Source organism: Cydia splendana, chromosome 4 (genome assembly GCF_910591565.1).
Source record: "Cydia splendana chromosome 4, ilCydSple1.2, whole genome shotgun sequence".
Classification (NCBI taxonomy): Eukaryota; Metazoa; Arthropoda; class Insecta; order Lepidoptera; family Tortricidae; genus Cydia; species Cydia splendana.
In genome coordinates this window covers 9,088,097-9,101,036 of record NC_085963.1, presented here as the reverse complement: position 1 = coordinate 9,101,036, position 12,940 = coordinate 9,088,097, and the positions used below count along the sequence as shown (strand labels likewise).

Here is a 12,940-nt window from a genome sequence, read left to right as displayed (position 1 = left end):
GTATAGCTTTTGTAAATTCGCTACCTGGACTACGGTTTTGGAGATTGGTAATGATTATGATCAATTGATCATGGTCACGTCCGTGATACTTGAGGAAGGGACGAAGAAAATAGCAAACATGAAAGATAATGTAATTACCTATTACCAAATACATATGTAACTTCGTAATAAGATGAATAAAGTCTAAGGAAAAAACGTGCCTCAGAAATCAAGAAAAAGTCATTCTCGGATAGATGGCGCACACACCTTTGGCCTATGCTCGGTTAGATGGCGTGACGACACCGTTTCATATTTAACAATTTTAACACATAGATATGAGTGAATGAACATGGGTCAAAATAATATAAAAATAATAAAATCATTTATCCATATAGGTATATACATTCTTTTGATAATTTTATACGTTTTCATTTTGAGTTCTAGTCGTGTGTCGATAGATGGCAGTAAATTTACTGTGACTACAAAATTTACTATGACAGGACCCTTCTATACTATCTATTCTCTTTGCTATTACCAAAGTATGAGTAGGTTTGAATATGACAATAACAGAAACGATTTATCCAGGAATATTTTCCGAAACAATCCCTTAATCCAGGTCATTGTCCCTATTATAAAAGTGTGTAAAACAAAAAACATTGAGATATAGAAAATACATATATTATAAAGAACAAAAAAAAAACAAGATTCTTTAGATTCTTAATGAGAGAAGTTTAGGAACATTCCCGGTAATAGACAAATATTCCCGCGGTAACTACCAGTCACACGCAAACCCACAGGCGTGGAAGGGAGATAGAATGCCGGACGTTTATTTACAGTAACGATTGTTCGCAAGCCTTTCAAAACGCGCAGTGGATTTCATACGGGTGCTTGATAAAAATACTTCCGGGAGCGGGGAAGTGAATAAAACTCTGCTGGCATTTATAACTTTGCTGCCTATTATTAATTCATAACAGCTTCTTTACTTCCAAAGGAAGTGGCTGTATATTAAAACCGGTTATTGTTTTATGATTTTTCTCACACATCTTTTGTTCGTGATGAATAAAGTGTAGGTAGGTATAAAGTTTTCACTTTTCGATGTATTATCTTAATATCGTCGTGCAAATTACAAATTCGAATAAATTATTGATGATAATGATTAACCAAAAGACTTGATATACAATAAGTAACATAACATAAGTTGGCATGTATGTCAACATAGTTATTATATCGTTATTTTTAAGGATAGCAACCTTAAAAATAACGAAGCTCTAACAGGGTTCATGTTTGGCCCAGAAATGTAATAGATACCTTGTAAATAACAATATGATGCAATAAATATATAGAATACTGAATACGATTAATATACGCACAGGAAGTCATTCACACAATTTTTTTTACATGCCACTATGCATTCAGGGTTATAATCGGTTAAAAAATATTACTACCTACTATGGGCCCAACTTATTACGAACGTCTACCCGCCGAATTAAGAACTGAAATATTTGACGAAGCATTTGAACGTCAACTGAGGAACTTTTTATTGAATAACCCGTTATATTCAGTGGACGAATACATGGAATTAAAATTGAAGTAACTGTTGACATTATACTTAGCTTATGTAAAATTGATTTATTTGACATTCGTTCTGAACTTATTACCTATGATTACCGCTCTTATTTTAGTTGGTTTTAGTATGACGATCATTATGAGATATTAGACATGTATTCTGTTATTTATTGAGTTTTTTTATTTTTTATTTTTCAATTTGACGATAGTTCTAAATTTCTTTTTAAATTATAAATTGTTAGTTTTCATAATTTGTAATTTGATTATCATTGTTGACATTTTATAATTACGTTTGCATGCTAAATTATTGACGATCATAATGTAAATTCATATAGATTAGTGTAAGAATAATTTATACTGTAATTTATCATTATGAAATAAATAAACTAAACTAAACTACTAATAGGCATAGTGTAATAAAACATGGTCTTCTCTTCCCAGAGTGACACAGGCCTACGTCACAATAACATGGCCGCTATATATAGCGCTATCGCATATTATCATATAGCGCTGTCGCATGATGACGTAGGTTTGTGTCAGTTAGGTGACCTAGAAAAGACGGGAAGAGAGTACCAGGCGGAGTATATTATTATACCATGCTAATAGGTAGGTGCTTTGTCACCATCACTTATTGTTTTGCGGGTGACGCGGACGAAACACAAATTTGACAACCCTAAGAGCCGAAGAAAGACAAACGGCGCGATTCAGGAAATGAATTAGAGATTAACTAGATACGATATAGTAAAGATATGTGACGTCCCACGGGTAAAGGTACCTTATGGCTGTTGGCGCTTACGCTATTATTAACGTCGCTCCAATATTATTGCGGCGCTATGCGACCTAAGCGCCGGCCGCCATAAGGTACCTTTTTCCGTGGAACGTCACATACCTTCACTATTTCATATCTAGTGAATCTCTAATTCGTTTCCGGAATCGCGGCGCCAGCTGCCATAAGGTACCTTTTGCAGTGGAACGTCACATATCTGTACTATTTCATATCTAGTGAGTCTCTAATTCATTTCCCGAATCGAGCCGAAACTGTGTTAGGGGGCAGGTGGAAGGAAGCGTCGCTTCACGGGGTTATTAGGATATATAACGCAACGCGAGTACCAGGGACGACGATATTTATTATTGGAAATAAAAGGCACCTGCAATCCAGCCACGATGGCACTCCGATTCAGTTACACATAACAAAGCACTTTCTTAAAGTACTTTAAAATTACAATTTATGTGCCTTTAACATGTAAGGTAGTCTGGAGATGCGCTTGGTTATTAGGTTATGGTGCAGTATTTCACTGCACTTACATTTATTATTACCTATATTAATATAGATTACTGTTATATGTATGGATAAGCATCATTTATTGTTGATCTTAGTGTACCTAATTTATTAATTAGTTACTCGCTGTTTTTCATTGTAAAATTCGAATATATTAATGAAACTATAGGTCTAAACTTAAAAAAACTATGTATTTTCTCTTTTTGTAAAAGACTGTTTGTTTCTGAAATAAATAAATAAAAAATAATATATTAATTTTTTTGTTCCCAATTACACCAGAGTTCAAGATTACAAAATAAGTTCAGGAAATTACGTAGGAAATTAATGATGTACCTACCTATTTATCGATCGAAGTTTTGGATCGAACTCAGAAAATCAAAACCAGCGAAAGGGGCGTCCCTTTAATAATAATAGAAAGTATTGAATTATGAAATTTAGAATATTGAATGTGCCAGAAATAATAGAAAAGTTCATAGTGTAACTTTCCGTTCCACGCATCGTTACAAGCTATAGGTACGTTAGGCAGAGACAGCATGATCCTAGTGATGACCTACAGATGTCAAATAAGATCTGGTTTGGTAGTTTAGTTTAGTTGATAATGCTCTATCCACTCTATCACTCACGGTTATTATTTAGTTATTACAACATTTTCATATCTAATTAGGATGCAATACATACCGACCTATTGGAACGTAATATTACCATATTACGTTTCAATAGGTCGGTATGTATTGCAGTCGGTAGGTACAAATTTACATCACATAAGCATTCGATACGAAGTACTGCGTACGAATACAAGGAAGTCTATGAACACACTCGTAGGTTCTGCTCCGCCTGCGGGGCTGAAATTCAGTTGATCACGGTCCGTTAATCGGTGTTGGTTAGTGCGATTGTCCGAGAAAACGCCAGTTCGTGTATCTATCGCTTACAGAGCGAAGGCGATTTGGCGCTCAAGGTAATCTCCGTAACTGTGACCTTACGGGTCGTAGAAATTGCGAGTATTCGGAGAGCGTATTATATTGAATTGCCTAAAGGTTCAACTCGCTAGTGCACGGTAATCGACTGGAATGAAATGCCGGGAGATAGCCAACTCCGCTTCATTAGCTTCGGCAATAATGGCTACACCGTCGACCGCGTGTTAGCTTAGTGTGATTAGCTAACGATTAGGAACGTTGTTTTAACGGGATTCCAAAAACGAGCACAGGCGACACGAGCGCAAGCGATTTTGACCTTGACTATAGTTCGTTTTTTTAGCATTAGAAATAAGGTAAACAATCTTGATGTGTCTTTTAATTGAAAAACACATTTTAAAAATAAGTTACGGCAAATATGTAACGATTATGAATCTAATACGATCATTTATATTCTTCTGCTTTCATAAGTATTAAATTTTGATTTTTAAAAAGCGTTTTTCAATTAAAAGACTTGTCAAAATCACTAACCTTCGTGCAAGTTCTTTCTAATGCTAAAAAAAACGAACTATAGGTGAGAAAAAGTTATCATCTTAAATATGTACTTAGTTATTTTAAAACAAGCAACGCTATTTATGTAGGTTTATCAAAAACATGGGTACTCTCACATTTGCCGTAAATAAAATATTACATCTAAATAAATGGATCGATGGATTATGTAATGTAATGTAGGTACCTATATTTTACTCAGTGCAAATCCATCTAGTGATCCAAAAGACTCGAGCCCTGTGAGCCTTTTTTTAGGGCTCGCCTCATCTCTTGACGCCTAAAAGGCTAAAAGCCTTTTTTATTTCATTAGTAAAATAGGCTTTTAGCCTTTTAGGCGTCAAGAGATGAGGCGAGCCCTAAAAAAAGAGCTAACAGGGCTCGAGTCTTTTGGATCACTAAATCCATCTAATCGATCATTAAATAATAAACTGCAGAGCTTAAAAGAGTGCAGCTCACGTTACTTTTCATGTGAAATGAAATAGCCACAGCATAAACTAAGAGTGAAATACATTAATAAACGTAGAGTACTATTCTCAAGGTTTCCACATCACGCTAATGGGTACCCCATCTAAAAACAGCAGAATATTGTTTTATTATTATATTATAAACTACGCCGCTCGCCAAATCCTGTCAAGCAGTTTCATAGTGCCGTGAAACTGATTTAACTTAATGCAGTGTAATTGTATTTTCAACTGTACCTGTAACCTCAGTACTTTTTGTACCGAGACTGGCTGAAATAGCAAGACACGTTCGTACTTTTCGGTGAAAATACTTATTTATGCACTACATCTGTACCTACTAAATAATAAACAAAAGATTCGATACGTTTCGTCCCTGTTTTACTTAAGTGACTTATAGCTACTTTCAAGGGAATGTATGCAATGTAAAGGCTAATTTCAATACTGAGCGACACGTATCGCCAGTATGTGTAAGGCGCGAGATGTCGCCGGACACGTCGAGCGAAGTCCGGCAACACTTCACATGACGTCGCGAGCGACTCATGTCGTGGGACATTTGTCGCCTAATGTATCCCTGGCTTTAATAATAGATATGTGACGCTAAACTTTCTAGGATGTGCCGCTGTAGAAACTTGCCACACGAATGATTATTTTTGCTTGAATCCGATCCATATGTATACTTGGTATTTACTTAATTATTTCATGATAATACTCACTTTCTGGGCAGCAAAATGGATGTGAAGATGATTTTGACCCTGGTGTTGACGGAGTTGGTGGCGAAGAGGTAGCGACAGCGGCGGTGCGGCGGGTACAGACCCGGGTAGCCCGGGCTCGCCAGCACGCACGGGCTGGGCCCGCGGCACGACACATCTTGGTACAGCCAGTCGCAATCTATGTCAATAAAACGACAATAGGTATACCTGTATATTATTAACACTCGGTGCCGGGCGCCCCTTTCCAGTACAAAATGAACACACATACGTGTTCTTGGCAGTGAATGTGTTAATGTCGCAATTGTAACAAAATTATATTCTTCAACAACATCTAAAACAAAATTTAGGAGTAAAACTATGTCTAGATATATGTACTAGATTTATACCTATAATTATGCCAAACTAATTAAACTAGGTATCTACTTATCGGTTGAATAAAATAAACACCGAATAGCTTGTTCAGCGAATATTGTTTATTTCATTCGATTCATAATAAAACACTCGCTCTGAAAATAATACAAGCAGAGATCAGAAATATCAAACATTTATGTCAGCTCAAATTTAGCGAACGAAAAGTCACGTAATATATAATTTATAACTGAGTTCGATGTGATATCCTGCTGATATTTGGACACATAATATTTATAAACAGAAAGTGACAAGGGTCGCACCTACGTCCGGCACACGCGCGTTCAGTTCAAAGCATTTATGTATTGATAAAAAGTAGACAAGTTTGTCAGAATATTTCAACCGAATTTATAATAACCGTTTAGAAGAACTCCTGAAATACTCGTACATTTTAAAATAATAAAACGAAGTCTAAAGATACTTATCATAACTTTGCAATCATTAAAGCACTTCTTAAAGATGAATAACATAAAGCAAAGTTTATGCAGGTTAAGGAAGAGCTAAATGGAGTGGGAGTGCAATGGAATTAAATGGATCTGAACGACTTCGAGGAGGGAGTTGAGCGTCGCTTCTGCTCAAGTTTTGTAGTGGCGCGTACTTTCAATACCTATTCCTTTTGCAATCTGCAAGACGCTCGTTTTAGGAAAGAATGCGTACGATTTACTGTTACTTTCAAAAAGGCATTTCAGCGAAAAGGGATATGTATAGATACTAATAAATGCAACTTGGTCCAGTGTAATGTAGTACCAAACATTTACTACTGTTTAACCTTTTCACCGCCACGTCAATGAAGTAAAAAAGTGTCATCAACGCCATGTCGAAAAAGGAGTGTACAGGTTTTTAAAAGGTCGGCAAAGCGCATGTAACACCTCTGGAGTTGCAGGCGTCCATAGGCTACGGTGATTGCTTACCACCAGGCGGGCCGTATGCTTGTTTGCCACCGATGTGGTATAAAAAAAATTGCACGTAAACAAACCTGACCACAACCACAACTTGATATGAAGACGTGGGGTGTGCTTTACTTTATACCAAGTCAATGGCGGCGAAAAGCGTGGCTGGCCTTCACAAATTAAGGCTTGTTAATGCATTGGTTAGTGTTAATTGCAAGATCGTACATTTGCTTGCGTGTAGTAGCAACTGTATGAAGAACAATAAACACTAATTAATGTGTAGACAGACCCAAAAGTGTAGGCCAAGCCGGCCAGCCACACTTAGGTATTAGGTACCCGTATTGACTAAGTGTAAAGATAAATCAGACCTGTATGCGGGATCCTGGAACCGCCGCTCGGGTGGAAGCCAACGCCTTGCGTGTTGCTAAGAGAAGTGAAGCTGAAGAACGCGAGGAACTGTGACCGGTCCGTCTTCTCTGTTATCCTGTCGGAATGGGACTACAGTCAATCAATTTTCTGTAAATAATTTCGGTATCGTCTTGGGTCGTCCCATTCGTTTTTCGTCAAGTTCTTAAATTAGTCATATTCTGCTTTCGTCACTCATTCTACATTGAAAGCCACCGACGATTGTGACGAATGTAGAATGAGTGATGAAATCAGAATAGGACTAATTTAAGAACTTGACGAAAAACGAATGGGACGACCCAAGACGAATACCATAATTTCATATAATCAAAGTATGCTATTTATAAATGTAGCTTGTGCAAAAGTAAAGAATCAACTCGATATAAGGACCGAAGTTGTTATCAAATAGTTATTTTTACTTTTACTTGTTTCAAACTACTAACAGTTTCATCAGAGCACCCCGACTTTAGGTGTATCCTAGACTTCGCAATCGAAGTGTTACTCTGCCAGCCCTCCGTAAAATCTACAGTTACACGAAAGAAATCTAGGCAAAGCATTGAAAGTTAAAATTACGAGTAAACAACGTGATCATTGTTGCGGATGGCAGTTAAACTACATAAATCACAGCCGCAATGCTGGGAACTGCAAAGTGACGGCACTTGCTCAATTACCGCCCTAACGTATTACCGCAGTCGCAAATCGCGTCGGAAATGGAATTACGCGCGTCTCAAGCCATAAACTGACATCAGCGACCACAGTGCTACTCGTACAGTGCTGGTACGGGTCGGCATGGCTTTGCGAGCGCCGGGACCGCAATTCCGAACAGAGCATTACCGGTTCCGTTGTGACGACCTTTTGTCCCTCTGACTACCGGAACATGCGTTTCCGAAACGAACTGCAAATGCAGATAAATTTTGAAGCGCTCCAACCATTACGCCTCGCAATAATACCGGCTAAGTACCTAGGAGTATTATTTATTGCGGGTTCGGACGAGCCACTGGTTAGCGTGAGTGGGTACCACGTGGGTACCTAAGTATTTTGGTATTATGAAATTTATGAATAAATAGTATGCATATCTAATACCTTTAAACGAGCAATTCTTGTTTATTTATATATTTCGGGGATCTCGGAAACGGCTATAACGATTTCGATGAAATTTGCTATATGGGGGTTTTCGGGGGCGATAAATCAATGTAGCTAGGTCTTATCTCTGGGAAAACGCGCATTTTTGAGTTTTTACAGGTTTTCCGAGCAAAGCTCGCGCTCGGTCTCCCAGATATTATATATTACTTACTAGCGACCCACGGCTTCGCACGGGTTACACAAAACCTTAACAAATTATACACCTAAACTTTTCTCAAGAATCATTCTACTGATAGGTGAAAATCGCATTAAAATCCGTTCAGTTTTTGAGTTTATCGGAAACATGCATACACACAAACAGACAGACGCGGCGGGGGACTTAGTTTTATAATGTGTAAGTGATTAGCAACATTCGCAGAACATTTTCCGAATTAATTTTAATGAATTATATTATAAAATATCAAGATTTTGTCTAATTGCTAGAAGGTATATACTTTATTAAAATTACATTTTCGCCGGATAGGATGCTGTACCGGGACCGATAATATGATAAGGATCAGGTTAAGAGAAACCTTTTCCAAACCACTTGGTGGGACGTGTAGCGATACTCAGAATTAGAAAGAGAACCTAATTTGACGTTGCGGGCACTTATTGATTAAAATTACCGAGTGGGAGTATATAATATCTGCTTTCTTGAGTTTATTTTCATGGTAAAATGCTCAAAACGGTATAATGCCCAAAAGGATGACATGTTTTTTTTGAAACTGCTGTTATTTTTCTTTATCTACTTAATGTGATGTTGTAATTCAACGTTAGATTTGCAGACTAGTGATTATAATGTCATTAAAAATATATCCTAATATCGAGTAACAAAGCACCCTCATAAAAATATAACATCAATTTCACATTTCTCTTAGAGTTTACACATCATGTATTACCGTCAGTGAATTTTGCGGGAGGAATGTAGCGCTCGTTGGCACTTCAGAGGTCCTAATCTGGGCAGCTGTTATAGTAGCGCAGTGGTCGGTGAACAGCATGACGGGCAGGGTGTAGCGTTTCTTGGCCCCATAGGGGTCCTAATCTGGTGGCTAGTCGTAAGCTCTAGGAGGTACCTAAGATAATTTTGACCCATACCTAAATTCCAAAGTGGAAGCGCCGTGGTCAGCGAACAGCACAACGGGCGGGGTGTAGCGCTCATTGGCCACACAGAGGTCCTAATCTGGTGGCTAGTCGGAAGCTCTAGGAGGTACCTACGATAATTCAAACCCATACCTAAATTCCAAAGTGGAAGCGCCATGGTCAGCGAACAGCACAACGGGCGGGGTGTAGCGCTCATTGGCCCCGCAGAGGCGGGTCTCGGCCGGGCCGCCGGCGCCCGCAGCGCGCACCGCGCTCGCGCCGCTCAGCTGCAGCCAGCCTCCTTCGCAACTATGTAAAATAGCAGACACATAGAATAATATAATAAAATAGAAGGCATCTAGTTAGCTTTTCGGGCCATTTTACTTTAGTTGACATTCATAAGAACCCAAAATAACACTAAAATGAGTGCCAATACAAAACATTTTTCGAGCCTTCGGTTGGCATAAGCTCAATTTGGAGTTGTAAGATGAAACTATCTGACAGTTAATTAAGTATCAAATATCAAATATCACGATGCGTGACTTTAACACGCGAAGGTTAAACAATATAATGAATAATAATAAAATATATTACTTACATAATAGATACTTAAAAAATATTATCTACAAAATCAGAATGGATTTTTATTATTCTTCTACCCACACTCTAATCTTATCATTGATTAAGTCTTAGGAAATCTTCAAAAACTATGTTTAACCTGATTTATTTTGTTTTAAGAATACAATTGCTCTGGATTTCCCTTCATACTGAAAACATTTTTATTAAATCTGAATGAGAATCACAATAAGTTCGTTTATCCGTGTAAAATGTATGCAAGCAACAAATTGAATATGGCGGACATCCAATATCGCTTTATTTAGAAAAAAACTCCGAATATTGGCTTGCACTGACCCGAACAGTTCAAGTTCTGAATAATAATGAGAAATCCGTGCTCCAAATATGGACGTATGGTGGGTAAGTTAGTCGGTCAGTCTAAATATCTATTCAATTTGACGGGACATTGATCACACTGCGTGCGAGTGACAGGCCCTGTCCCTTCACACTCAACTTTTTCACATATCGGGTGATCCTTGTTTTTGAAATTCTGGATGTTGGTAGTTATTGCCCATCTGATAAATAGTGAAGGAGCTCGTTCATGAATATAGGTCGGAGACACAAACACGGCAACAAATGTGTCAAGAAAATAAATGTAAAGTCGGGACAGGAGGAGTAACATTACTCGTTAGACAAAGGAAATAGTATTCCCCAGTTGAATGTATGAACGTGACCGACAGCAGTGTACTTTTTACAATCTTCGAATCAGGATCGGAATCGAATTACTAGTCTTAGGGACAAATTTTTAACTATCTAGATTAGTTCATAATCAAAAAACATTGTCTAAATTTACCCCATCTGTCCCCAGTTACCAAACATGACTTATTTAGTTACCAGCGCGGTGCGCGGCGAAATACAATACAGTATGCGGTGCGCAGCTATTTAACTAACGCTACTCACGCACTGTTATGGTATGGAGACCAAGTTAGTAGAAATTAAACTTTCGTGAGACATATTTTAAACTGTTTAGACGACAACGGATTCACTCACTTGAATTTTGCACGTAGTGCAGCCGCCGCGAGCACTCGAGCCTGAAGAAGGACGGGCCCGAAACATGTCGCCAATAGCGACTAAAAATTCAAGTGAGTGAAACCGTTGTCGTCTAAACAGTTTACCAAGTTAGTGCTTGAAAATGGAGACCAAGGCTCTCCAAAACATATCGCGCGCGCGAGTGATTCAAAAATAGGTATTACGCGAGCTAAACCGTAAAATTAGCTTAATATTTGTGAAAGATATTTCAAAGTCTTTCATATTCATATATTCTGGGGATTTTCCGACCGTGTTTTCACAGTAGGTAGTTTCCTACTAAAAGTTATGTAAACATTCTAGAATAACATTATATTCTAAAATGGCGGCAATTCATGCCGGAAACTGATATTTGGGATACCTATAGAATAAATACCTCTGAATATTTACTAGATAGTTTGGCAAACTGTTGACTCGAAATATAATATCAAACTGTACGAGAGAGATCACCTACATGTAATATGTACCTACACATACAGTATACACCATATTTCAACATTTATAAAAATCTACTTCAATTATCGATTAAAATCGCTTTCATTTTGAATGTAACACTGCACAGTGGCTACAAAAGGGAAAATTAAACCCTCAAGTAAACAACAAAAGTGGCGTTGCTTTCGTTGTTCCTATTAATAGTTAATATCCGATGGGTAGGTAACTCCGGCCCCGGTGTATAGGTACTCGTAGTTAAACTTGCTCAATGAATAAAAAAATGCCAAATTCCAATTTCAAACAGCGCGTCACAGGTGAGTCGTTTCTTTGTTTTGTGAGTGTGCAAAATTGGATGGAATCGAATGGTCTGCATATTCGGGATAAAAAAGTTCAGTGTTTCTTGTTTACAGAAAGAAACATAATATGATACATACATATCATCCTTTCATATGTGTGTGGTGGCTATAAATCGTGGGTTCAATGCTGTTTTTTTATTATTTTATTTAAACTGTTTATTTCAGAAAACAATATTGGAAATATTACAAACAAAACTATTCTAGCTGTTGCCCACGACTTATTTCGCGTGGTTGTCAATCTCCTCTCAACCCCCTTAGAGGTTTTTTTTCCAAAACTACTAATACCTTACCTGGTACCATTGAACCTTCCAACGGAGACCAGCCTGTATAACTGAATCTCCACTCGCTGGCCAGCGTCGGGCTGTAGAAAGTAGGAGCAGGCACCTGGGCCTTGGATGGAGGGCGATTTAATCTGCCCAAACGTTTTGCCGGATTTGGTCTTGAGGACGCGTGAGTCGATTGTAATGTTGCACACTGTCAAAAAAGCACAAATTAGCAAGATATCGTCAGCACACTTATTAAATGATTTATAGTTTCCTAATTATATATTTGAATTGCGTTATGTGCTCACATACAAAGAAAGACTAGTGTGTGTTTAGTTTTGTACAGCATATCAGTTTCTAGCACAATGACATATTTATATGAGTGGGTGGTATTAATTTATCCTTTTTGAAGTTGTTTTGTTGTTAAAAAAAGGTTTAATTATGATATAAATTAAATATTTTGTATTGATATGTGAGATTTTATGCAAATGATAGATATGAATGATAGAAATGATAGATAGTATTGGCGTTATTCATAAACGTGTCCTGATATGAATGAAATATGAAGCTATTCGATATAACGTTTACTGGATATAGGTAATTAATATTTGTTATAAATATTTATGGTATAATGTATTCTAATGTACTTATAAAAATAACGAAGCGAAACGTGTCGAGGATTTCCATTACTTATTCCTAAAAAAAGTAAAGTAATAAAAAAGCCGGTTCTGGCGCTTCGCCGGCCGCTACCGCGGCACGCTCGCTTCGCTCGCTCGGCTCGCGCGCTGTAGGGTCGCAGTTCTACTTAACACTCCTCCTCGCTTCGCTCGTCGTTGTACCTAACTGAAACCTGCCTTAAGTTCGAATACGTAGGTTTTTAGAATAGTA

General features: G+C 37.7%; 1 protein-coding gene across 2 annotated transcripts in view; it reads right to left on the bottom strand.

The window, feature by feature from the left end:
* The window catches only part of LOC134789815 (uncharacterized), a 51,376-nt gene that overhangs the window by 25,780 nt on the left and 12,656 nt on the right, over positions 1-12,940 (bottom strand). For both annotated transcript variants that reach the window (XR_010144121.1, XM_063760466.1), the window contains exons 3-6: positions 12,080-12,263; positions 9,514-9,669; positions 7,122-7,237; positions 5,459-5,633 (exon numbers count right to left, since the gene is read on the bottom strand). Coding sequence is in view for 1 of the 2 variants with exons in the window: in XM_063760466.1 (XP_063616536.1) it covers positions 5,459-5,633; positions 7,122-7,237; positions 9,514-9,669; positions 12,080-12,263 (631 nt within the window). In the remaining variant the exon portion in view is untranslated. The remainder of the gene's footprint in view (positions 1-5,458; positions 5,634-7,121; positions 7,238-9,513; positions 9,670-12,079; positions 12,264-12,940) is intronic.